Raw genomic sequence first — 25284 nt, 5'->3', positions numbered from 1 at the left:
GTAGGGATGGCAATGGGGTTGTGAAAGATCATATGTAAGGAGAGTAGAGAAGAGAGAAGGAAGATGATGTGGTGTGGGATAATCTCTAGGATGTGCCAGAGATCTAAGATGAGAAAAGGCTTCAGAAGGTCTATGATGGTGACTCTAGTTGAGACTCCTAGAAGTGGGGGATATAGATCCTGAAACAGCAACTTCCTGTAGCCAGACAGGACTCCCAGTGGAGGGATAAGGACATCAACCGACCCACAAAACCTTCAACCTAAAATTTTTCTTTCCTACTAGATGTACAGGAACAAAGTTAGGACAGATATTGAGGGAATGGTCAACCAATGACTAGTCCATCTTGAGACCTGTCCCATGGGAGAGAGACTACCCCGACACTATTAATGATTCTCTACTATGCTTGTAAACAGGAACCTAGCATAACTGTTTCCTGAGAGGCTTCATCTAGCAGCAGATGGAAACAGAGGCAGAGACCTACAGCCAAACGTCAAGCAGAGCTCAGGGAGTCTTGTGGAAGAGTGGGGAATAGGATTGAGTTGGAGGTGTCAAGGACATCACCAGAAGACTTGGGACCATGGGGGATCACAGAGACTAAACCATTAACCAAAGAGTCTGGACTTAGGGCTCCTACACATCTGGAGCAGATGTGCAGCTTGTTCTTTACGTAGGTCCCCTAACAAATGGAGCAAGGGCTGTCCCTACCTCTGTTGCCTACCATTGGATCCCCTTTCCCTATCTGTATTGCCTGATTGATCCTCAGTGGGAAAAGATGCATTGCTGAGACTAGGTGTCCCAGGGCTAAATTGTATCCAAGGGGAGCTTCATTTTCTCTAAGGAGAAGGGGAGGCAGTAATGGGGAAGGGATTTGTAAGGATGGAACTGGGAGAAGAGGGAGGAGGTGCAATTAGGATGTAAAGTGAATAAATAAATTAATGGGAAAAAACAATACTCAGTCACTAAGGAAAAGTGCTCTAGAATAATGACCTGGTATACTCACAAACCTTTTCCTAATGTAAAACCAAGAGGCACAATCCAATTATCACCTCAGATGGAAAAACTAGAAATATCTGAACAAGAAAGTGATTATCATATCTTAAATCATATAATAGACAAACAACAAATGTTTGAATGAATTAATGACATACTCTTTGTGTTGTGTCTGATATTAGCCAAGTGATTAATAAATTGTAAATCTCACTAATATTAGACCTTCTTTGTTGTGGATTAGAGATATTGGAGGTATATGGACAGCCATGAGAACCCAGCTACAAATCACCCCGGAAAATCAGCCTTTCCATCAAGAGTATGCTTTACCCAGGTACTCCGTCTGAATGGTCTGACTGGCATTCCCAGAGGGTGTCAGAAGAGCAGCTAACATGGTGCTTTCCACAGTCTCCAGCAAGATGGTGCCCAGAGTGGATGTCTCCTCCCTGCTGAGCTCAAACCATGTCGGTGCTTGCTTCAGCATGAGGGAGACATTGGTAGCTGCACTCTGCAAGAAAAGAAACATTTGATAATGGTTTTTCACCCCTTCCACTCCTCCTCCTCCTTCTTCTTCTTCCCTTCCTCTCCCCCCTCTCGCTTGCTCGCTCGCTCTTGCTCTCGCTCTCACACTCTCTCTCTCTCCTGTTCCTCCTCCTGTTTTCTCTTCTACTATTCATCCTATCCCCTCTCCCTGTTCCTCTTCCTCCTTAGGCTTCTTCTATCCACGACCCTCTCTTTTCTCTTCTTGCTCCTCCTGCTGCTCCTCTTCCTGCTTCTCCTCCTCCTGCCCCCTCTCCTTTTGCTGTTTCTGCTCTCCCCTTCCTCCTCCTGCTCCACCTCCTCTACAGGTTTCTTCTCTCCATGCCCCATCCCTTCTCCTCCTCCTCCTTCTGCTCCCTCTCCACTTGCTGCTTCCTTCACCCATTTCTCTCCTTGATCCTCCTCCTCCCCAAGATCCTCCTCTCCATGTTCCTCTCCTTTCTCCTATTCCTCCTTCTTATCCCTCTCTCTTGTTAGCAAAATAATCTATGCTCACTCTAGCCTTAGAAAAGGAGTTAGGGATGAGGCAAAAGAAAAATCTACTAAGTGTGGAGATACAGTTGGGAAGTCACAAGACTCACAAGGCTGAGGCTTAAGGTTCCTGGGCTACATAACAAGTTATAGGCCACCCCAAGTGACAGCAAGACCCTGTCTCATAAACAAAAAAGAGACAAAATCATCAACCTCTCAGCTCCATTTCTATACTTAAGAGGCCCTGCTAAGAATGTTTAAGCTCTGCTTTGCCTTTGCAGGACACAGTAAGCCAGTACCTAAGCCAACCTGTACTCCAGATCTTTGTATACTGAAACAAAATTAAGGTTATATTTGGTTATAACATACTTTGTATCACTCTTTTTATGTACTGTACTTATGTAATTCTTTAAAATGCAATGTTAAATTCTACTCCTTTTGAAAGCTTCTATAACAAACTGCTTAGGATAATTAAGAAATGAAAATTAGTAGTTAACCAATCAAACTTATGTTCATATTACATAATAGTCTAGTTTATTATAGAAATATGTTTCTAAGGTTGAATAGATAGTGAATAGCTAGAAGCAAGCAGTGTTTGCCTATTCAGAATATTATAGATAGATAAATAGATCTTCAAAAACCTCAGAGATCCATAGAATATGGCATTTAAAGATTTATCTTTAAATGTTTTTATCATTAAAAGGCATTTATGACAATGAAACATTTCTGCTCCTGGCAGTACCCCACCCCATTATGCTTCAAAGAATATGATGAGAACAAAAAAAAAAAAAAAAAAAAAAAAAAAAAAAAAAAAAAAAAAAAAAAAAAAAAAAACTTCCATATGGAGTTTGCTTCAAATGTGGCATGCTAACCACTGGGCAAGAAACTGATGCTTTGCTTCAACTGCAGGTAGAATGCTATCCAAACTGGACAAACAAGATGCAACAAATTCAATTGGTGAGCATTGCCAAAACAGGGTAAGTAGTCCTTCATATTTCCTGCTTCACGAAAATGTCTGTCAGATAACCTGAGTCAGAAGGCTGAAGATGACACTCTAATGACACAGAGAAACTTTGGGGGACTGTCCAGGCAGCAAGTTTTCTCTGTCATTTCTATAGTTTTGGAAGCTGCTTGCCTGTGCTTCCTACATACTGAGATAATATTTATTCCTTCTCAGGTCTCTGATTGGGTTGAAGACTAGATAGTTATAGTCTCACATATGAGAGTAAGTTGTTTAGGATTTAAGGAAATGTTTTTAAGTCTAAGAAGATTTTTTAGTTTGGTAATGCAAGTCGTGATAGAAATTGGTTTAGGTACAGAACTCACCAAGACAGGATAGACAGTAGAGTACTTTCTCCCAGGTTGCCCAATACATATGGACTAGGCATTGTGAATGCAATTTTATTGACTTTATTGATGTTAGAGAAAGTGTTTTTTATTTAGACAAAAATGGTGAAACTGAGAGAGAATCTCTTGTGTACTGTTTGGCTGCATCACCTGTCAATAAAAGAAGCTGCTGGCCTATTAGCTTAGGCAGGAAATAGTAGATGGAGGTTTTGACACATAGAGAGGAATTCTGGGATAGAGTCAGGAGTAAGGGATTTGCCCTGAATTCTGAGGAAGATAGTAGCATGAATCTGAGGAAAGATAGCTAACCATGTGGTGGGACTTAGAATAGAACAAATGGGTTGAGTTATGAGCTTGTGGGAAAAAAAATCAAAGCCTATGGCATTTATTCATATATAATTAAATCTTAGAGTTGTTATTTCACAAACTTGGTGTGGGTGGAAAAGCCTGTGGTTAAACCCTCTTTGACCCAGAAACTTCTTTTTAGAAATTAATCTCTTCAGATACATCTAAACTTTTTTTCAAAGAGCTCACTCAATGGTGATCATTTAAAATGCTTTCTGATATATTAACTTCTCAAGAAGCAGTTTAACAGTTTCAACATGGAATCTAGCCACATGATAGTTGACAGATATATTAGGAAATAATGCTGTACAAAGCAACATATGTGAAAAATCAACAGGGCACCTGCATGCACTGAGGAGAAAACATAACCAACTAGCATTCATATCCTATCTATTATGGCTTAGGAACAACAACAAGTTTGAAATGTACTTCAGAGTCTCATATCTGGCCAGAGTGCTCAGAGTAAGTGACTGATGAACACTCAGTTCTAGACAAAATACGTATGTCAGATCTCTACCCCAAGATCCAGGGAACATTCAAATGAGGGGACAGAAAGCACCAAAGAGCTTGGAGATGAGGGAGAGCATTGTAAATGCTGCTGTCCAAATACAACATCACCATGGCAACCATGAACACAGCAGCCCTGAATATTTGCACAAGACCCAGCCATCTCTCTTTCAACCATGGACCACAGAGCTCCCCACAAGACTCCATCCTTTCCAGTGACACTAATGACTGTCTATGGCTGCCATAAGATGGGTGTCTATTTTACTAATGGTGGAGTGTTGGGGGATAGTTTGGGGTACTGTGTGTACTCCGATTTGGGTACTGCATGCTGATTTCTGTGCCCAGAGATCAGGTTATAGTCTGGACACTACATTTTCATGAGTATTGAACTACCCTGTATCTATGTTTTGTAAAGAATGCTTCCCAATTATCTCTGATTAGTTACAAAAGAGCTGATCAGCCTATGACTGGGCAGAGAAGATAAGACTTCTATCCTCAGAGGAGAATTCCAAAAGGAGAGAGAAAGGAAGAGAAGAGGTGGCCATGAGGAAGAATGTCCATGAGGAGTCATGATAAGCAGGTCACTAAGGGATTCACCATGAGAATACATATGAAGCAGAGCAAGCCAGGGTGATACTCAGATTACAAGTAACATGGGGCCTGTGGCTGGGAAGTATATAGTTTAGAGTATATCTGCCCAATCATGGTCCTTGGAGTTTGTTAAAGATCTTAACAGGTCTTTGTGTCAATTATTTGGGTCTCTAAGGTATTTGAGAGCTAGAATAGACATAGATAAGGCTATTGTTCTTAACTTACAGCCTACAATGGAGTTAGTGGGGACTAGCTGTGCAGAAGTCATCCCAGGGAAAGAAAGGTGGTATCTGAGGGTAATGGGAAGAACGTACACAAGGTGGACAAGCATGCAGACAGATATATGAAAGTATCAAAACTAATAAAATTTTTTTTTATTAAATGTATTAAATGTGTTGTAAGTATGGGCTGAAATGGCTCAGAGGTCAAGAGCAAAAACTGATCTTACAGAGTATTCAGATTCAGTTCTAGTACCTACTTTGGGTGGCTTACAATTCTCTGTTATTCCAGCTCCAGTGTTATCTGATACATCTGGCTTCTGTTGGGAACTCACACATAAGATATGTAAAGTTAACAAAACATAAATCCTTAAAATCTAGGTATGGTATTTATGTTTCTGGCATATAAGAATAAAAACTATATAGAATTGTAAAATAGAGCATGTGCATGCATGTGTGTTAGTGTGTGTGCTACCACACTGGCTACATGCTCATGACAAATGCCAAATGTGTCTGTTGCATTTCAGATGCCAGATGTCATTCATCTAGTTGAAACTTGGTCCTTCACTGGCCTAAAACTCACCAAATAGACTATGCTGAATGGCCAGTGATCTCCAGGCTCTACTTTCCAGTGCTGGGATTCCAAATACATGAGCTATGCTTAGATTTTGTCTTTTTGTATGTGGATTCTGGGTTTTCATACTTACATACTTACATACTGGGTTTTCATACTTACAAAGCAGCCCTTTACCCACTGAGCCACAACCTGAGTCAAATATGCATAGTTTAATTATCATATGTAAGCATATACATACATATCACCTTATTTAGTATGAAGCCAATATCTATGAAATTACAGGCAATGACTGTTTATGGTCTGAGATGAGAAAATGAGTATTCACATTTGTTTAATATTAAGTGACATCACCAAGATTTGAGCTGTGGGGGCTGAAGATGTGTCTCTATACCTAAGAGTTCTCAATGATCATGCATGAGGACTGAGATTCAGATCCCATTACATACATAAAGTGGCTCACAGACAAAAAATATCTCCAAGGGAGCCAGTGCCCCATTTTGACCTCCACAGATAACTACACAACACACACATACACATATACACACATACAAAGAGAGAGAGAGAGAGAGAGAGAGAGAGAGAGAGAGAGAGAGGAAGAGGAAGAGACAGACACCAACAAAGAAGGTGCTCTCCTTACCTGTAAAGACACTGGAGCACTTTTGTTTTCACAGGTGTTATCCAGGATGGTGAAGGTGGCATTCACAAGTGTGCAGAAGGAAGCCTGTGTTCCAAGAGAAAGAGCACTTGTAAGTACTAGCCAGTCTGTCATGAATCACAAAGTCCAAAAATTGAGCAATAAAGCTCAACGTGTGAGTGGTTCAAATTCCTGAGTCTTCATTCTCAGGGAAATATCATCTTATCCATCAAATCTTTATTTCAGAGAAGTTGGATGGCAGATAACAGATACATTCACTCTAGAGAGTCCTGGAATCCCCTGCCCAGCAGAGAGACTAGTACATAATAACCTCATATATAGTTCATGAATAACCAGGAGAGGTAAAGACTCCAGTTATAAACCAAAGGCAAGAAAAAAGAAATGCAAAACTGACCTGATTTGATCAAAGCACATTGTATATCCATGCTGAAACAACCCCAATATACTCTGTCGGTATGCAGAGTTATTAAGCACAGTCTTGGTTTCATTTCTGTTGCCTAGATAAAAAAATATCTTGACAAAAAGCAGCTTGGGGAAGACCTGCTTTATTTCAGTTTACAATTCGAGGCTACCATCCATCATAGTGGGAACTCAAGGTATGTGGGACCGTGAAAGGATAGCTTGGTTTCTGGTGGAGCACTGGCTAGAGATGACCAGAGATCCTACAAGGGATGGCATACATTTTGCCACACTCCCAGACTCCAAGCTCCTGACATGCAGCCAAAAGACCTCCATTAATCCACTTCTTTCAGTCATGAAGGGCAACGTCCCTACAGCTCCTCCCAAAGAGAGGTTTGTGTCACCCAACACAGGTAGAGGGTGTGACTACAGGCCTCAGTCTCAAGAGATCTCCATATTAATGAGATACCTAAAGGCCAGAGGGCATAGTTAATTAAGCATTCCTTCCCAAGACCCTCCTCCCTCCTCCCTCCCTATTTAACTCAGGTCCTCCCTGAGGTTAAGGGGTGGGGAGTACAGCCACATTCACCTTCTGCCATGACAATAAATCTCTTAAAACCAAGGACTTCCTTGTGTCTTTGGAGCCCCACCATGGGGAACAGTGGAGGAGGCCTTTGACTACCAAGCTGCCGCTTAATCTCCTGCTAGAAAACTTCTCTGTGTTCCTGCCATGGAGCCCTGTCAACTCAAGCAAGCCAGTCGAGCCAACCTAGAACCAGCCAAGTGAGTGCCATAACCAAGGGTCTTCTATCCACAGGGTGCTGCTGGAGATTCTCCCTCATCCCTCTCAGCTGCTTGCCAGCCCAGCCCATATGCCCTCCATCTCAGTTCTTCCATGGTCCCAGTGGCATCTGAGAGTCCAAGGACAGAGACCACTGGTCTCCTGGTAAGCCACATTGGCCCAGAGACCCCACACACAGAAGTTCTACCCTTGCAGGACTTCAGGCTGAGACCTCTCCATGCCCTGGTGGAGCCCCGAGTGGCTTCTCACAGCCCAGCATCCACTGGTGCTGCGTGGAGTAAACTCATTCAAATTCCCATGCTGCTACTCCCCAGAGCCACGGTTCCAGCCACCTGGGGTGGCAGACATGCAGGAATCACAACACAGCCCAACAGGACTCACACCCATGCATGGGCACTACTGCCCCGCAAAGGTAGGAACCTGAAATGGCTCATCATGGCCATAGTCAGTGACATTGAGTGGTGGGCATGTGTTTTCTCATACTTGCATGTGCTGAGCTCTATCTCTCCACTGTTACAGTTTAGGACCCTGTGCCTGGGAATGGTTCTGCCCACTGTGGACTGGGCCTTTTCACATCAATTAACTTAATTAAGATACTACCCCCCAGACATGCTCAAAGGCCATCTTAAAGTAGACAATCCTTCAATGAAACTCTCTTCCCTGTGGATTATAGGTTGGTTCAAACTTACAATTAAAATTAATTATCAAGGCCAGGTATAGTGGTGCACATATCTTGTCCAAGCACTTGAGAGGAAGAGACAGGCAGATCTCTGTGAGTTTGAAACCAGCCTGGTCTATATATAAAATTCTAGGCCAGACAGAGCTACATAGTAAGATCTTATCTCAAAAACAAATAAATAAACCAAAACAAAAAATGCCTAATTATCACACATGTTAATAACAAATATAGGAATGAACAGCTAGTTTTAAAAAATAATGATGGCTAAGAGTTACAAGGGAAAAAAGTTGAATTACTGGCCATAATTAAAATATTTCAAAAGTATATTGAGATTCCATCTCATCCAAGTCAGTTGGATACCATCAAAAAAGACAGCAGCGTTGAGTGGAATGAGGTTGAGAGAGAATGAGGTAGCAGGGATGGAAGAGAAGGAGTAGGTAGATTTGACCAAAATGTGTGTATAATTTGAATCAAAATGATACAACAAAAATGACAACAAATGCAGTAAGGGTTTGTGGACCAGCTTTTGTGAACTGATGGTGTGAGTACAAAGGAGCAACTGTTAGAGAACTGTTTTCAGGCCCCTCACAGGATGAAAACCAGACCCACCATGTAACCTAGCATGAGGATATGCTAAAGGAATTGTCTCAGCTATAGGAAATGGCAAAAATACAAAGATTCCTATACAAAGACCTAATTAGTGTTCCAGGAGCCTTGAGGTTTGGCAGCTTCTGTTTAATGGGTGTGAAGGTTTCACTGAAATTTATGAAAATACACAAGATACTAATGAGTTCTGCATGACAAATAAATCTGCTACAAACCACCGAACTTCTCATTTTTAGGTGGTGATGTGATGACTAATCTCAATTACCAACCTGATGAAATCTACATCCTTTGGGAGATACTTTGGGGTACACCTATAGAGGATTCCTTTTTTAAAAACTTACTATTTTGTGTGTATGAGTATTTTGATTGCCTGTGTGTCTATGGCTGTCTGATACCTATGGAGGATAGAAGAGGGTGTCAAATCCCCTAGAACTGGACTTTAAATGTTTGTAAACAATCTTGTGGGTGCTGAGATTTAAACCAGGGTCCTCTGGAAAATCATGCAGTGCTTTTAACCTTTGAGTGATTTCTCCAGTTCCCTGTGGGTTAATTAGGTTAATTAGGGTAAGAAAACCTGTACATAGCAAGTGGTACCATTCTCTTGGCTAGGATTCTGGACTGTATATATAAAAGAGAGAGCAAGCTAAGCACCAACACTCATTGTTCTCTGTTTCCTGATTAATGATGCACTGTGACCAGCTCAAGATCTTGCTGCCAGGGCCTCCTTACCATGATGAACTGCTTCCTTACACTCTAAGCCAAGATAGACATTTTCTTCCTTATGTTGCTTTTGTCACAATATTTTATCACAGCAACAAAACAAGTAACCAACATGAGTGAGTAGATTATTTGTTGTGAATATTCTACCACAACAAACTACAAAAAATGTCTCCAAGGTGTGTGAGGATCCCACAGATAATGTGTAAATTCACATGAATGTTGACAATTTCTGAAGGTGGACATCAAGTCTTTTACTGACCACAGTCACTTACAACCCATTTCTGCCTGAGAAGTGTTTATATGCACACAACCCCAGGGTATGTGTGCATATACACATATATGTATAAATGTGCACATGTACATATATGTGTGCATGCATAAACACATGTATGTATAAGTGTGTATATGTGTATATATGTGTGATATATACATATATATGTATATTAGACATTTACTCAAATCATGAAGCTTATTTCAAAATAATTACTTGGGCTTAGGAAGGAGCTCAATTATCTTTGGAGATACTCCAGTTGTGGTGAGACAGCCACTAGGCAAGAATTGCCTCTTTTCATCTACAGACAAATTACTGTCCAGAAAAAGGTCACACTTGCGGAATAGTCGACTGATTATATCTGCCAAGACAGAGTAATCAGACCTTAATAATTCTGCATCACTATGTCTGTCAGATGATACTGGGCCAGAAGGCTGAAGATCGAATGCTCCAATGTTTTGTGGTATAGGGACTGTCCAGATGTTCAGTGGTCTCTATAATTTGGCTAAGTTTTAGAAGCTATGCTTTGTGCGTCCCATAATTTCAGTTAACTCAGTCATTCTGGATTTCTGATGGGGTTGAAGATTTATAGTCTCATAGCCAATCCCGGCCATGTACTTTGAGAGAAAAGGTTTGAGAGGATGGTTTTCAGCTGACATTCATTCTAAAGCCAAGAAAAAAAGCCAGATTCAGAATTAAGTCTTTTAGTTACAAAGGACGACAGAGGTTCTGTTTAGTCAACAAAATGATGAACTGGGTATTAGGTCTATCTTGTATCTTACTGACACAAATTGGTATAGTTATGCTCTAATTGTATTCTAAGAGAAAAGTTTTATTTTAACAGGAAGGGTGATATGTAGGAGGAGCTAAGGTGGGAGGAGTAAGGAGAGGAGGAGCTAGGTGACAAGAGAGGGGTACATGGAGGTGGATATTTGCATGTCCCTGCCAGTCAAAGATAGTTGATATATTAAGGTTGGGTACTGGGTTACACTTCTGATTGATATTGAGCATTGCCAAACTTATAAAGCCTTTGATTAACATTAAAAAAAAAAAGTATAAGAGCAAAAGTGGGGATGGGATAGGGGTTTTCTAGGGAGGGGAAATGGGGAAAGGGGGTGGCATCTGAAATGTAAATAAAATATCCAATAAAGATTTTCACAAAAAAAAAGGAAGGAGCTCAATTGTAGAGTACTTGCCTAGCAGGCACAAATCTTTGGATTCAATCCTCAGCATCATAATTTAATTTTTTAAAAAATTTAAAGGGTTTGATATGTATTTCTGTGTGTCTATGGTACATGAATTCACACACACACACACACACACACACACACACACACACACACACACTGCCATGTAAATGTGATTGCTTTTAGGGGCCAGAAGAAAGCACCAGATCTTTTAAAGCTGGAGTTATAGGCAGTTGTGAGCCACCTGATGTAGGTGGTGGGTTTCAAACTTAGATCTTCAGAGAGAGCAGCCAGGTTCAGGTTCTTGACTACTGAATCAAGTCTCTGCTACCCTGCCACCCATTTTTCTTTTAAAAGAATTTCTCAAGTTTTTTAGGCAAATGCCCTATCTCCCAAGCTGGCTAATTTTTTTTTCAATGAAGTGTGACTAGAAGTGATACTTAAGAATATTCTCTCTCTTTTCTTTTGATAGAGATGCCAATTTAAATAGTTCTATTAGACATTCCATTTATTGTACTTTCCATTTTCCACCTGTTTTAGACATTGCACTTTCCGTAAAGTACATAAAGTACAATGTTTTGTTTCCTCTCCCTGACCACATGTTTCATGTTCATGTATTGAGAATGCCCAGTAATTTATTGTAGCAACTTAAATTTAAGTTTAACTTATTTTAGTTTCACTTGTAATTTAATTTTATTATTTAAGTTTAAATTAAGTGTAAAAGTGTCACATAACTTGCTAACTTTGGATGTTTCGCATGTTTCCCTGTGGAATACTGTTACACCTATACTTGGATTGACTTAATACACCTTTTTAATGGTGAATCCTGAAGAAGCACCACCAAATGGAGGAGCTCCCTTACCAGGGAAGCTCCCAGACATTTCTTCAGACATGCCAACAAGCACTCTCCTCCATCTAGGTAATGACATACATGGTTTCAGACTTTTCAATGCTGTTTAAATTTTTCCTTCTCTGATGTCTGGTTCTTATCCAGCCAACTGATGGTTTTATTACACTTACCTAGAACCTTCTGTTTGTTCTCATCATTGACTCATCTTTAGCTGTTACATTCATGTTAAAAGGATGGGGTTCCAGTGAATTCTTAGAGAAAATCTTATCTCTCTGCTTTTCATCTTCAGCTTTGTACTTCTCAGCTTGCTGAAGCATGTACTCAATATCCTCCTTTCTCAAGTGTCATTGGTTATGGTGATTGTGTTCTCCTATTCTGTGATCTTGTCTACATCAGAAACACTGAGGATGCCATTGATATCTATGTTAAAAGTGGCTTCAATCTAAGGAACACGACAGGGTGCTGTAGGTTTACCTATGAATTCAAACTTTCCAAGCAGGTTGTTGTCCTTGGTCATGGCCCTCTCACCTTCATACACCTGAATGAGCACATCCAGCTGGTTGTAAGAGTAGGTGGTGAAAGTCTGTGTCTCCCTGGTAGAAATGGTGGTATTATGCTTCATGAGGATAGTCATGACTCCACCAGCCCTTTCAATACCAAGAGAAAGAGAAGTGACATCCAAGAGCAGAAAATCTTGAACATTCTCAAGACTTGTCTCTAGATAGAATGGCAGCCTGGATAGCTACATCATAATCAATAGCTTCGTAAAGGTTAATGCTCTTATTCAGTTCTTTTCCACTGAAGAAGTCTTGCAGAAGCTTCTGAATCTTGAGGATTCTGGTCATACACCCACCAAGACAATGTCGTGGAACTGTATCTTATCCAGTTTGGCATCTTGAAGAACCTTTATTACAGGATCCAGAGTCTCATGGAACAGGTCAGCATTCAATTCTTCAAATTAAGCATGGATAATGGAGGTATTGAAGTCAATTCCCTCATAAAGACAACCAAACTCAATACTGGCCTGGGTGATGGAAGAAAGGATATGCTTGGCCAGTTCACAGGCAGCATGCAGATGGCTCTTGTTCTCACTGATGTCCTTCTTGTGCTTTCCTTTAAACTCAGCAATGAAATGGTTGGCCATTCAATTTTTAAAGTCTTCTCCACCTGGAGACAAGTGAGTGTCTCTAGTTGTCAATTTGACTTCAAAAATTCAAAAGTACACATCAAAAGTACAATCTCCTGAGTCAAAAATCAACATACTCCTTTCAGCTCCAACCTTCTTATTAAGTCATACTCTTAAGGAAAAGGAGGGTGGCTTTCATGTTCTCTTGTCTTCTCTCCACTACCTAAAATACAGATCTGATGTCAGAAGCTAGAGCAGCCATTTTAGAGCACAGAGCAGGAGTCCTGTGTTAAGAAAGAAATTGTTTTCTAGTTCCATCCATTTGCCTGCAAAATTTGTGATATCCTTGTTTTTAATGACTGAGTATTTCACTGCATACATGAACCACATTTTCTGTATCCATTCTTCAGTTGAGGGACATTTTGGTTGTTTCCAGCTTCTGTCTATTATGAATAAAGCTGCTATGAACATAGTGGAGCATTTGTCCTTGTGGTATGATGGGGCATCTTTTGGGTTTATGCCCAGGAGTGGTATGTTGTTGTAATTATTTTAAAAATAGCTGCCAGTCAAGCCAACTATCCAAGCTGCAGTGGCTTTGCCTAGCTCAGCCACCATGTCCTGTGGCCAGAGGCCACGTGAGCTCTGCATCTAGAAATGGCCAGCCAGAGACACCAGACCTGTCACCCACGAGATGCCAGTGTGGGAGTTGGCTCTGCCAATCTTCCATGCTTTCTCTGCAAGGCTGGGCATTGCCCAGACCATCCCAACAACCACATGGGCTTGGTACAAATGAGACTCTAATGCTTAGATTACCCAAAGGCTTATATATTTGGTAATGATCAATAACAAGATCCCCACTCAATCAGAGGTGTAACCCAATACCCAACCTAGATATACCAACTACCTTTGGCTGCAGGAGACATGTGTACATTTGCCTCCATGTTCCCGTCTCTTGTCTCTTCTCCTTCTCCTAGATCCTCCTCTTCCTTCTCTTCTTCCTCTCCTTACTCTTACTCTTCCTCTCCTTACTCCTCCCACCTTAGCTTCTCCTACAGCGGTATAGCTGGGTCTTCAGGTATAATTATTTCCAATTTTCTGAGAAATCAACAGATTGATTTACAGAGTGGTTGTACAAGTTTTTAATCCCACCAGAAATGGAGGAGTGTTCCCCTTACTCCACATTTTCCCCAGCATGTGTTTTTATTTTATTTTAGCCATTCTGGTTGATGTAAAGTGGAAGCTGAGTTGTTTTGATTGCAATTTCCAATATCTGAGTGAGATAACCCAGACCCAAAGGACATGCATGTTATGTACTCACTAAGTGGATATTAGTCATAAAGCAGAGAATAACCATGGACCAAAGAAGCTAAACAAGAAGGAAGGTAAAAGTGTGAATGTTTGAATCATACTTAAAAGGAGGAACAAAATATTTATAGGAGGCAGAGGGAGAGAGAAACTGGGTGGCAATAGACAGGGGGAGGAGAATGAGGAGACGGGATCAGGTGTGGGGAGAGACAGGAGAGAGACCCAGAGGACCAGGAGAATGAACATAAATTGGCAGCTGCTGGGGGTGGGGGAAATCTTTAGGAAGTCTCAGAGACCTGAGATGGGGGAGGCTCCCAGGAGTCAATGTAGGTGACATTAGCCAAGATGCCTAACAGTGGGAATATAGAACCTGAAGAGACTACCTTCTGTAGCCAGGCAGGACCCCCAGTGGAGAGATAAGGACACCAACATACCCACAAAACTTTTGACCCAAAATATGTCCCATCTAAAAGAAACACAGGAACAAATTTGGAGCAAATATTGAGGTAATGGCCAACCAATAACCAGTCCAACTTGAAACCCATTCCATGGGTAAGCACCAATCCCTAACATTATTAATGATACTCTATTATACTTGCAGAAAGGAGCCTAGCATAACTGTCCTCTGAGAGACTCTACTCAGCAGCTGACTGAAACAGATGCAGATACCCACAGCTAAACACTGGACAGAGAACAGGGACACTTGTGGAAGAGTTTGGAAAAGTACTGAAAGCCCTGAAGGAGATAGGAACCCAACAGGAAGACCAACACAGTCAAATAACCCAGAACTCTGGGAGCTCTCAGAGACTGAGCCACCAACAAAAGAACACACATGGGCTGCAATGAGGTCCCTGGCATAAATGTAGCAGACCTGAATCTCAGTTACCAACAACTGAAGCAGGAGCTCTCCATAAAGCTGTAGCCTGACTGTGGCATTTGTTCCCCAACTGGGATGCCTTGTCTGGCCTCAGAGGTATAGAATGCACCTAATCTGGTAGAGAGTTGATAAACCTGGTTGAAGGGATACCCAGTAGGACCCCACCTTCTCAGAGAAGAAGGGAAGGGGATGAAAGCTGGGTCTCTGTGGGAGAAACAGAGACAGTGTTTGGGATATAAATAAGTAAATCATAATAATAATAAAGAACATATAAAAGAAAGAAATAGTTTCTGCTTTTAAAAACAATACAGCTACTATGGGTTGTGCTGTTTTACTATTGCATTTATTTGGTTAAGATTGATGAAGAAATATTTACCCTAAGTAGCCTCTTGGAAAACATAAATAACTAAGAATGTTCAACAATTACATACTCAATAAGAATATTCACCCAGCCCTATAGGGGTATCTATATCAAAGCCACACACATACCAAGGCTCAAGAAACATAGCAGATGAAGAGACAGGAAGAATGTAAGAGTAGAAGGGTAGAGAAGAAAGCAGTGACATGCTGTCTTCTGAATATGAGACAGTGATGGCACTTATGAACACACAAAAGCTGTGGGTACCTGCATAAGACTAAACCAGCCAAAATTCTAGGCATAGACTGAGAAGGTGCTCTCCAGCTCCTCCATCACTGAGAAGGTCTCAGCAGAGAGAGCTCCTAAGGCAGAGAGAATCATTCTTTCTTGATGGTGTGGTGACCCATAGAGTCTCATGCTCCAGTAGATGCCCCACACCCAGGCATGTATGGGCACCCATGACGAACGTAGTGTGTCATCAATGAAAAAACATGGAATTGGAAGGGAGATGGGTTGAGGGATGTTGAGGAGTTAGGGAAAAATAGGGGTGAATATTATCATAGTCCATTGAATATGTGGATGAAATTCTCAAAAATAAAGAATCAGGTTTTTTTAACTTACATAATCAAGATCCCTGCCTTTCCCTGATTGGCACTGCTGTATCTGCTCACTTTTGGGTATCAAGTCTTCCTTACACTTGAAGGGGATCCCTGGAAGGAAGAAAAATCAACCATGGAAAATGTTCCGCACATTGAAGTGTGACTGACTACTAAACAAAACTGATTCTGTGTTCTTTATACATAATATCTGACCTCAGCCATAATAAACAGAATTGACCAAGAGCAAACTGCTCTACACACAAGGTACAAGAAGCTCCAAAATCATGGCACAAGTTTAAAGGGAGTAAAAGGATGCCATGCCCAATGTCACAGTGACTATTCATGTCAACTACCATTTCATCAGTATCCAGTATCACCTGGGAGATGGGCTTCTGGGGATGCCTATGGGCATTAGGTTACTTTGTGTGAGAAGACACATCTTAATGTGAACAGGACCATTTCCTGGTCAGGAGCCCCTGGACTGCACAGAATGAGAAAATCGAGCAGCCCCAGCAGCAGCATTCATCACTCTTTGCTCCTGACTGTGGGTGTGATGTGTCCAGCTGCCTCAAATTGCACACCATAATGAATTATATTCTTGAAACATAGCCAGAATAAACCCTTTCTTCTTGATTTGCTTTTCTTGGAGCATTTTTTTACATTGACAAAAACTAAGATATCAGTAATACAAAACTATAAGACAAAGAAAGGTAAGCAAGCTAGTGCACATCTGAAGGCACAATGATTTTTTTTCAAGTAGAAGAATATAACCAGAAAGTGATATCAGCCTGAATGTTCACAAACAGGTGAGTGGATAAGTAAATGTGATACTTATACACAATGAAATATTATTCAGCCATAAGAAATTAATTTTTAAGAAAATGAATGAAACTGAAAAATATTATATTGAGGTAGTAGAAACTTAGAAAGACAAACACAACATATTGTCACTCATACACAGATCCTGATTTCTACAGGTTAAATATAATTAAGTGGATATAAGTGTAGGAGAAAAACAAGACACTAGAGGGATTTAAAGAATGGGCGAAAAAGGGTAACAAAACACCTGAAATATTAGAGGAGAGGAGAGGAACTATTGGGAAAAGGAAAACACAGGGAAAATGGAAGCATTGACAAGGGAAGGAGGTAATGGAAAGAGATGGGAAAATGGAGAGGGTGAGAGGAAAGAAGAGAAGAGGAAAGAAGAGGGGAAGAGGAGAAGGAGAGAAGAGTAATGAGCAGAGGATAAGAAGATAGTGGAGAAGAGGGAAGAAGGAGAGGGGAGGAGGAAGAGGGAGAGAAAAAGAGGAAAAGAGGAGGGAAGGGGAAGGAGGGAAGAAGCAGAGAGAAATGGAGAAAATGGGAAGAAAGAGAGAAAAAGGAGAAAAGAGGGATTACATCTGAATAGTCTTCCTTTCATGATTTCCTCAGAGCTAACTGGCATGGCATTTACACATGTGCTAGGCACCATGAATAAAAGATTAAAGGTAGGAAGGAAAAGGCATAATAAATACATATTTAAAGATAGCTCTTTGTGAGAAGAAGTCAGAAAGATGGAGGGTGGAAGGAGTGTGTAGGAGACAGAATGGCACTGGCAACATCTTCACCTCTGTGTAGGAAAGAATCTTAGATAAATTCCTATTGTTACTGTGTTTCATTGCAACCATTCAGGATACATACATTCTGTTTTAGATTTTAGTTTATGTGGGTGTGGTATACATGTATGTAAACATGATCATGTGTATACATTGTGTATGCCCATCTATATGAAACCCAGAAGTTGGCATTGGACATCTTAGTCACTCTCCAACATCATGGACTCTAACCCTCTGGAACCATAAGTTCAAATAAACTCTTTTTTTCTAAAAGTTGCCTTGGACATGGTGTTTCATCATAACTACACTAATACATAGCGCCACACCCTTATGGAAAAGTGACCCTCCCATGGGCCTCAGTAAATAGAGGTTTACGAGCTCCTCTCCCATCCATATTTATGCTCAGTACAGTAAATTTTAAATTTTATTACTCAAAATTTTTAGGCCAAGCAGTCATAGTGCCCACCTTTAATCCTAGCACTTGGGAGGCAAAGGCAGGAAGATCTCTGAGTTTGAGGCCAGCCTAGTCTATAGAGTAACTTCCAGGACAGCCAGAGATACATAGTGACATCTTGTCTTGAAAAACAAACAAAAATCTAATATTTTATTGTTCTTGAGAGAAAAAAACTAAGTGTTTTCATAAGACACCAAAGTGTCAAAAAGCCTGAACTCCAGCCATGGTTACAGACACATCTAAAGTGTCTCATTCTGTGTGAATCCCTAGGACTTTGCACATACTGTAACCTGTGACAATGTGCCTCTACACTTTCAATTTTATACTTCAAGCTGGGTATGATCCTGTGCATTTGTGATGCCAGCAGTTGGTAGGTAGAAGAATGAGTAATGGGGTTCAAGGCTAACAGTGAGTTTGAGGCTAACCTGTAACACATGAGACCATGTCTGCAAAAAAAAAATACTTGATCCAAAACTCACTCAATAACCTACTATTGAGTGCACCAATGAATCAGTAAAGGAGTAAAGAGGTAGCAAAATATTGCATGAGTGAAATGAAAGTAGAGAACTTAGTTACTGGGAAAAAAGTTTATGAGCAAAGCAAAGACACAGCTCCCCTTGCCAATGCACCAAGACATTACTTTTACAGTTGAAGTTTCCATGTGCTTGGGAGCCTTCTGGATCCATTTGAAAGTCAGTAAGGCAGTTGCAGATGTAGGAGCCTGGTACATTGGTGCAGACAGAATTTTGTCCACATTGTAATGGATCTTGGGTGCACTCATCAATATCTGCAATAAAAATCAAATACATAAAGAAATTCAGAGGAACATGGAGGAATGTACACCCCAGGCCATCTGGGAAATCCTCTGCTCACCTTCACATGTCACTTTCACATCTGTGAAATTGTGCTGTCCATTACTTGATGCAAAGCCAGGGTGGCAAGTGCAGAAGTAGCTCCCAAGAGTGTTGGTACATGATGAGTTGAAAGGGCATAAATCATCACATTCATCGATATCTGCACAGTGGAGAAGGAACATGGAGTAAGGAGTAATGGTTCAGTGGGAAAAGAGCTTGCAGTGTGAACATAATGACCTCAGTTTGACCCTCAGAAGCCAGATCCCTGGTTTCACTACTGTTGTGATTTAAATATATATTATATATATATGCTGGCATGGAGTGATTCCCAGGGGAGCCTTCACCAGCTCAGAGGAGAAGGGAAAGGGGCATGGAGAAAGGATTGTGGGGGTGGGAGTGACTGGCAGAGGGCAGTGAGAAGGATGTAAAGTGAACAAAAATACCCTGGTTAAAAGTGGTTTGGGGGGGAAATGTTTACTTCAGCTCACAAGTCCATATTGCAGCCATCATTGTAGGGAAGTCAAGAAAGAAACTTGAAGCAGCCATTCATATCCATAGTCAAAGGCAGCAAGAAAATAAATGTATGTCACTGGCTTTTACTATATGCAATTAATAACCCTGTGCCTAGGGAATTGTGTCAGCCATGGTGGCTGGGTCTTTCTTCATCAACTATATGTAATCAAGACAATCCTCCATAGACATGCCCATGGGTCAACCTGATCTAGACAATCCTTTATTGAGGCTCTCTTCCCAGATGGTTCTAGCTTGTGTCAATTTTGGCAATTAAAACTAATAAACTCACACATAATAATAATGTGCTCCAGGCTCAGTGAAAGACTCTCAGGCAAACAAGGTGAACCAACCACAAAGAATGACATCCAAGGTTGACCTCTAGCCTTCATATGTATACATGCATGTACATACATGAGCATAAACATAAACATAATTACACATGTATTCACACACCAAAAGAAGAGAAAGAAAAGAAAACTAAGTTGGCCAATGACCTAATGAACTAAGAATGCCCTTATTCACACACACACACACACACACACACACACACACAGTACAGATGTGTGTTATAGTCATGATAATGCATTCTGATTAATGGATCATCAGGTGATTCTGTCAGGATATTATAGAATATACTTAGACAAACATGGACTGTATACACAGTCAGAACACAATCCGTGTATGAAGCTGTGTGAGGAGAACTCTGAAAACTTGTGAGAAAATTCCAAGAAAACAAGACAAGAGACTTGTGATCTCTGTTCCTCCATAACATTGATTGTTCTTGGAATGTGCTTTCATGCCCTTCCCAGATGTAATACATAAGAGTTGGTTTACTCAAAAAGTATACATGGGATAGGCCTAGGCTCCCCACACATATGTATGAGATATGCAGCTTGGTCTTCATGCAGGTCTCTCAACAACTGGAATGGAGGCTGTCTCTGAATCTGTTGCCTGTCTGTGAATCTAGTTCTTCTGACTGGAGCTGCCTTCTCCGGTTTCAGTGAAAAAGGATGCACCTAGTCTTACAGTGGCTTGATGTCTCAGGATGGCTTGGTACCCAGGGGGTCCTCCCCATTCTCAGAGGAGAAGGTAGGACAAAAGGAAGGTAGAAGGTAGGACAAAAGGAAGGACTATGTGAGGAGGGACTGGGAGAAGAAGAGTGGCTGTGATCATGATATAAAGTACATACATACATACATACATACATACATACATACATAGGAAGAAATGATTTATTATCTTACTATCATTCAGATGATGATTCCACATACAAGTTGTCCTTTTGAATGTGTACAGCCTAAATGCATGTAAACATACCTTGACCAAAAACTGTATGCAACTTTGACTCATGTGAACTCATTTGCTCACATGACCTTGTTTACCCCTCAGAATATAAATTGTCTACTGCTCTGAATAAAGTTGACTATTGCATGAGACTTTTAGTTCATCTCATTTTTAGGCTCCATTCAGGTTCGCATCACCAACTAGAATGGAAACAATATCTACATGGGACTTCTTTGCACAACCAAGAGATGGTAGACATAAAATATTTGAGGATGATTCTAGATTTAGAGGTGTCTGTCTAACAGTAAATGTCATAGTGTGGTTACACTCAAATAATGATAAAATAGGACCAGTAATATGGCTCAGCCTGACAACCTCATTTAATCTCCAGAACTCATGTGGTAGAATGCAAGAATTGACTCCCAGATGTTCTCTGACTGTCACATAGGCATCATGAGGGATGTGTGTGTGTGTGTGTGTGTGTGTGTGTGTGTGTGTGTGTGTGCGCGTGCACACACACACACACACACACATTTTTTACATCTGTGAAGAATTACTTAGATTATAGTGAGACCTACTCTAGATGTAGGTAGCACTATTTCTGGGGTTGGAGTCCTGGGGAGCATGAAAAGGAGCTAAGAGCTGACACCAATATTCATTATTTATCTCTCTCTGCTTCCTGGATGTGGATGTAATGTGACTGGCTACCTCAATCTCCTGCTGCCATGCCTTTCCCATAAAGAGTGCTGCCCCCACCTTGTCTGGGCCTGCTGCCTGGAGCAGACACCCACCTGATCTGCTCCTCTGTTGACACCAGATCCCAAGACATCCTAGAGAGACCACTGAACCCAGAGCAGCAGGTAAGAACACTCACACACTGTCCTACGCCCGCGCCAGAGCTACAACTGGGGGCAGAGAGTGTGCAGGTCCCAGCAGACACCCAAACCCCACTCCTGCAGAATACCACTCCCCTTCTGCCCCTCACCTGGGCCTGGTGCAAACACCAGGCGGGTGACTGCTCCCGTGTGGACATCATATCCCAAGACATCCTTCAGGGGCCACTGAACTCAGAGCAACTGACACCATATCCCGAGACATCCTAGAGGAACAACTGAACTCAGAGCAGCGGGCACCCATATCCTGAGACACGCTAAAGGAGCCGCTGCACTCAGAGCAGTGAATACCTTATCCTGAGACATTCTAGAGGAGACACTGCACACAGAGAATTGGACACCTAGCTGGTCTGCTACCGTGGAGACACCATATCCTGAGACATCCTAGAGAAGCCACTGTACTCAAAGCAACTGGAGCTCAGCATTAAAAGATCACAGAGACATCTGGACCCTGAGGAGTTCAGACACAAGCAAAATAACTGTAAAGGCAGGCTCCAGTCAGAGACAGTGAGTGGACACTGCAGGCAGAACTAAAGGTAACTAGATGGTGAAAGGCAAGCGCAAGAATGTAAGCAAAAGAATCCAAAGTTACATGGCATCATCAGAACCTAGTTCTCCCATCATAGCAACCCCTGAACACCGCATCACACTGGAAAAGCAGGATTCAAAATTAAAATAACTTTTTATGACGATGATAGAGGACTTTAAGAAGGACATAAATAGCACTCTCAAAGAATTAAAGGAGAACACAGGTAGAAGCCCTTAAAGAGGAAACACAAAAATCCCTTAAAGAATTGCAAGAAAACACAACCAAACAGGTGACGGAATTAAACAAGACCATCCAAGATCTAAAAATGGAAGTAGAAACAATAAAGAAATCTCAAAGGAAGACTACCCTTCAGATAGAAAACCAAGTAAAAAGATCAGGAGCATAGACACAAGTATCACCAACTGAATACAAGAGATAGAAGAGAGAATCTTATGTGCAGAAGATACCATGAAGCGCTCGCCCCTCCTGCAGTCTGAGGCCTGCGGGTAAGTGCACCCAGGAGCCCCCCAGACACATTCTGGGGGATCTATAGAACCCATAGCCAGCGCTAGCACGCCCCTTCTGCCGCTCGCCCCTCCTGCAGTCTGAGGCCTGCGAGTGAGTGCACCTAGGAGCCCCCCAGACACATTCTGGGGGATCCATAGAACCCATAGCCAGCGCTAGCACGCCCCTTCGGCCGCTCGCCCCTCCTGCAGTCTGAGGCCTGCGAGTGAGTGCACCTAGGAGCCCCCCAGACACATTCTGGGGGATCCATAGAACCCATAGCCAGCGCTAGCACGCCCCTTCGGCCGCTCGCCCCTCCTGCAGTCTGAGGCCTGCGAGTGAGTGCACCTAGGAGCCCCCCAGACACATTCTGGGGGATCCAAAGAACCCATAGCCAGCGCTAGCAAGCCCCTTCCGCCGCTCACCCCTCCTGCAGTCTGAGGCCTGCGGGTAAGTGCACCCAGGAGCCCCCCAGACACATTCTGGGGGATCCATAGAACCCATAGCCAGCGCTAGCACGCCCCCTCTGCTGCTCGCCCCCCCTCCGGTCTGAGGCCTGCAGGGTCTGAGTCCCAGACCAGACCTCTACCAGGTCTGCAGTTGTGTGGACCCCAGATTCCACCTGAGACATACTGGAAGGTCCGCTCAACCCAGAGCCACAGAGGAACAACTGAACTCAGAGTGTCAGACAACATACCCTGAGATATCCAAGAGGAGACACTGCACCCAGAACAGCAGAAATCTAGCTGGACTGCTACCTTGGAGGCACCATATCCTGAGGCATCCTAGAGATACCACTGTAATCAGGGCAGCTGGAAAAAATCACAAAGACATCTGGACTCCTAGAAGACCAAACAAAAGCGAGACAACTGGAAAGACAGGCTTCAATCAGAGACAGAAGTACAGGTAGCACTAGAATTAACCAGATGGCAAAAGGCAGGCGCAAGAACGTAAGCAACAGAAACCAAAGTTACATGGCATCATCAGAACCCAGTTCCCCCATCATAGCAAGCCCTGAACACCCCATCACACCAGAAAAGCAGGATTCAGAATTAAAATCACTTCTCATGATGATGATAGAGGACTTTAAGAAAGACATAAATAACACTCTCAAAGAACAGATAGAAACCCTTAGAGAGGAAACACAAAAATCCCTTAAGGAATTACAAGAAAATGCAACCAAACGGGAGAAGGAATTAAACAAAACCATGCAGGATCTAAAAACGGAAGTAGAAACAATAAAGAAATCACAAAGGGAGAACACCCTGGAGATAGAAAACTTTAAAAAACGATCAGGAGTCATAGATACAAGTATTACCAACAGAATACAAGAGATGAAAGAGAGAATCTCATGTGCAGAAGATACCATGGAAAACATTGACACAACTGTCAAAGAAAATGCAAAATACAAAAAGCTACTAACCCAAAATATACAAGAAATCCAAGACACAATGAGAAGGCCAAACCTAAGGATAATAGGTATAGATGAGGGGGAAGACTCCCAACTTAAAGGACCAGTAAATATTCTCAACAAAATTATAGAGGAAAACTTCCCTAACCTAAAGAAAGAGATGTCCATAAATATACAAGAAACCTACAGAACTCCAAATAGTTTAGACCAGAAAAGAAATACTTCCTGCCACATAATAGTCAAAACATCAAATGTACAAAACAAAGAAAAAATACTAAAAGCAGTAAGGGAAAAAGGCAAAGTAACATATAAAGGCAGACCTATAAGAATTACACCAGACTTCTCACCAGAGACCATAAAAGCCAGAAGATCCTGGACTGATATCATACAGACCCTAAAAGAACATAAATGTCAGCCCAGACTACTATACCCAGCAAAACTGTCAATCATTATTGATGGAGAAACCAAAATATTCCATGACAAATCCAAATTTACACAGTATCTCAACACAAATCCAGCACTTCAAAGGATAATTGGTGGAAAACTCCATCACAAGGAGGGAAACTACAACCTGGAAAAAGCAGGAAAGTAATCTTCCAAAAACCGTAAAAGAAGGTAGCTACACAAACATATCTCCAATGCCAATAACAAAAATAACAGGAAACAACACTCATTTTTCCTTAATATCTCTTAATATCAATGGACTCAATTCTCCAGTAAAAAGACATAGACTATCAGACTGGATACGTAAACAGGACCCAACATTTTGCTGCATTCAGGAAACGCACCTCTGTGGAAAGGACAGACACTACCTCAGAGTAAAAAGGTTGGAAAACAATCTACCAAGCAAATGGTCCCAAGAAACAAGCTGGAGTAGCGATTCTAATATCAAATAAAATCAGTTTTCAACCAGAAGTAATCAAAAAAGATAAAGAAGGACACTTCATATTCATCAAAGGAAAAATGTACCAAGAGGAACTTGCAATTCTCAACATCTATGCCCCAAATGTAAGGGCACCCACATACATAAAAGACACTTTACTAAAACTTAAAGCATACATTGCACCCTACACAATAATAGTGGGAGATTTCAACACCCCACTCTCAGCTATGGACAGATCATGGAAACAGAAACTAAATCGAGACACAATGAAACTAACAGAAGTTATGAACCAATTGGACTTAACTGACATCTATAGAACATTTCAGCCTAAAACAAAAGAATACACC

The 25284-nt window shown here is 41.6% G+C and overlaps 1 protein-coding gene across 1 annotated transcript in view; it reads right to left on the bottom strand.

Moving 5' to 3' along the window:
• Positions 1–25284, bottom strand: part of Adgre1 (adhesion G protein-coupled receptor E1) — a 115022-nt gene that overhangs the window by 42390 nt on the left and 47348 nt on the right. The window contains exons 8-12 of the mRNA XM_076932044.1: positions 18940–19080; positions 18707–18853; positions 16040–16128; positions 6221–6304; positions 1318–1495 (exon numbers count right to left, since the gene is read on the bottom strand). Of these exons, the coding sequence (XP_076788159.1) occupies positions 1318–1495; positions 6221–6304; positions 16040–16128; positions 18707–18853; positions 18940–19080 (639 nt within the window). The remainder of the gene's footprint in view (positions 1–1317; positions 1496–6220; positions 6305–16039; positions 16129–18706; positions 18854–18939; positions 19081–25284) is intronic.

Source organism: Arvicanthis niloticus, chromosome 3, assembly GCF_011762505.2.
Source record: "Arvicanthis niloticus isolate mArvNil1 chromosome 3, mArvNil1.pat.X, whole genome shotgun sequence".
NCBI classification, from domain to species: domain Eukaryota; kingdom Metazoa; phylum Chordata; class Mammalia; order Rodentia; family Muridae; genus Arvicanthis; species Arvicanthis niloticus.
Note: the sequence above shows the minus strand (reverse complement) of the source record. Positions and strands in the feature narration are given on the sequence as shown.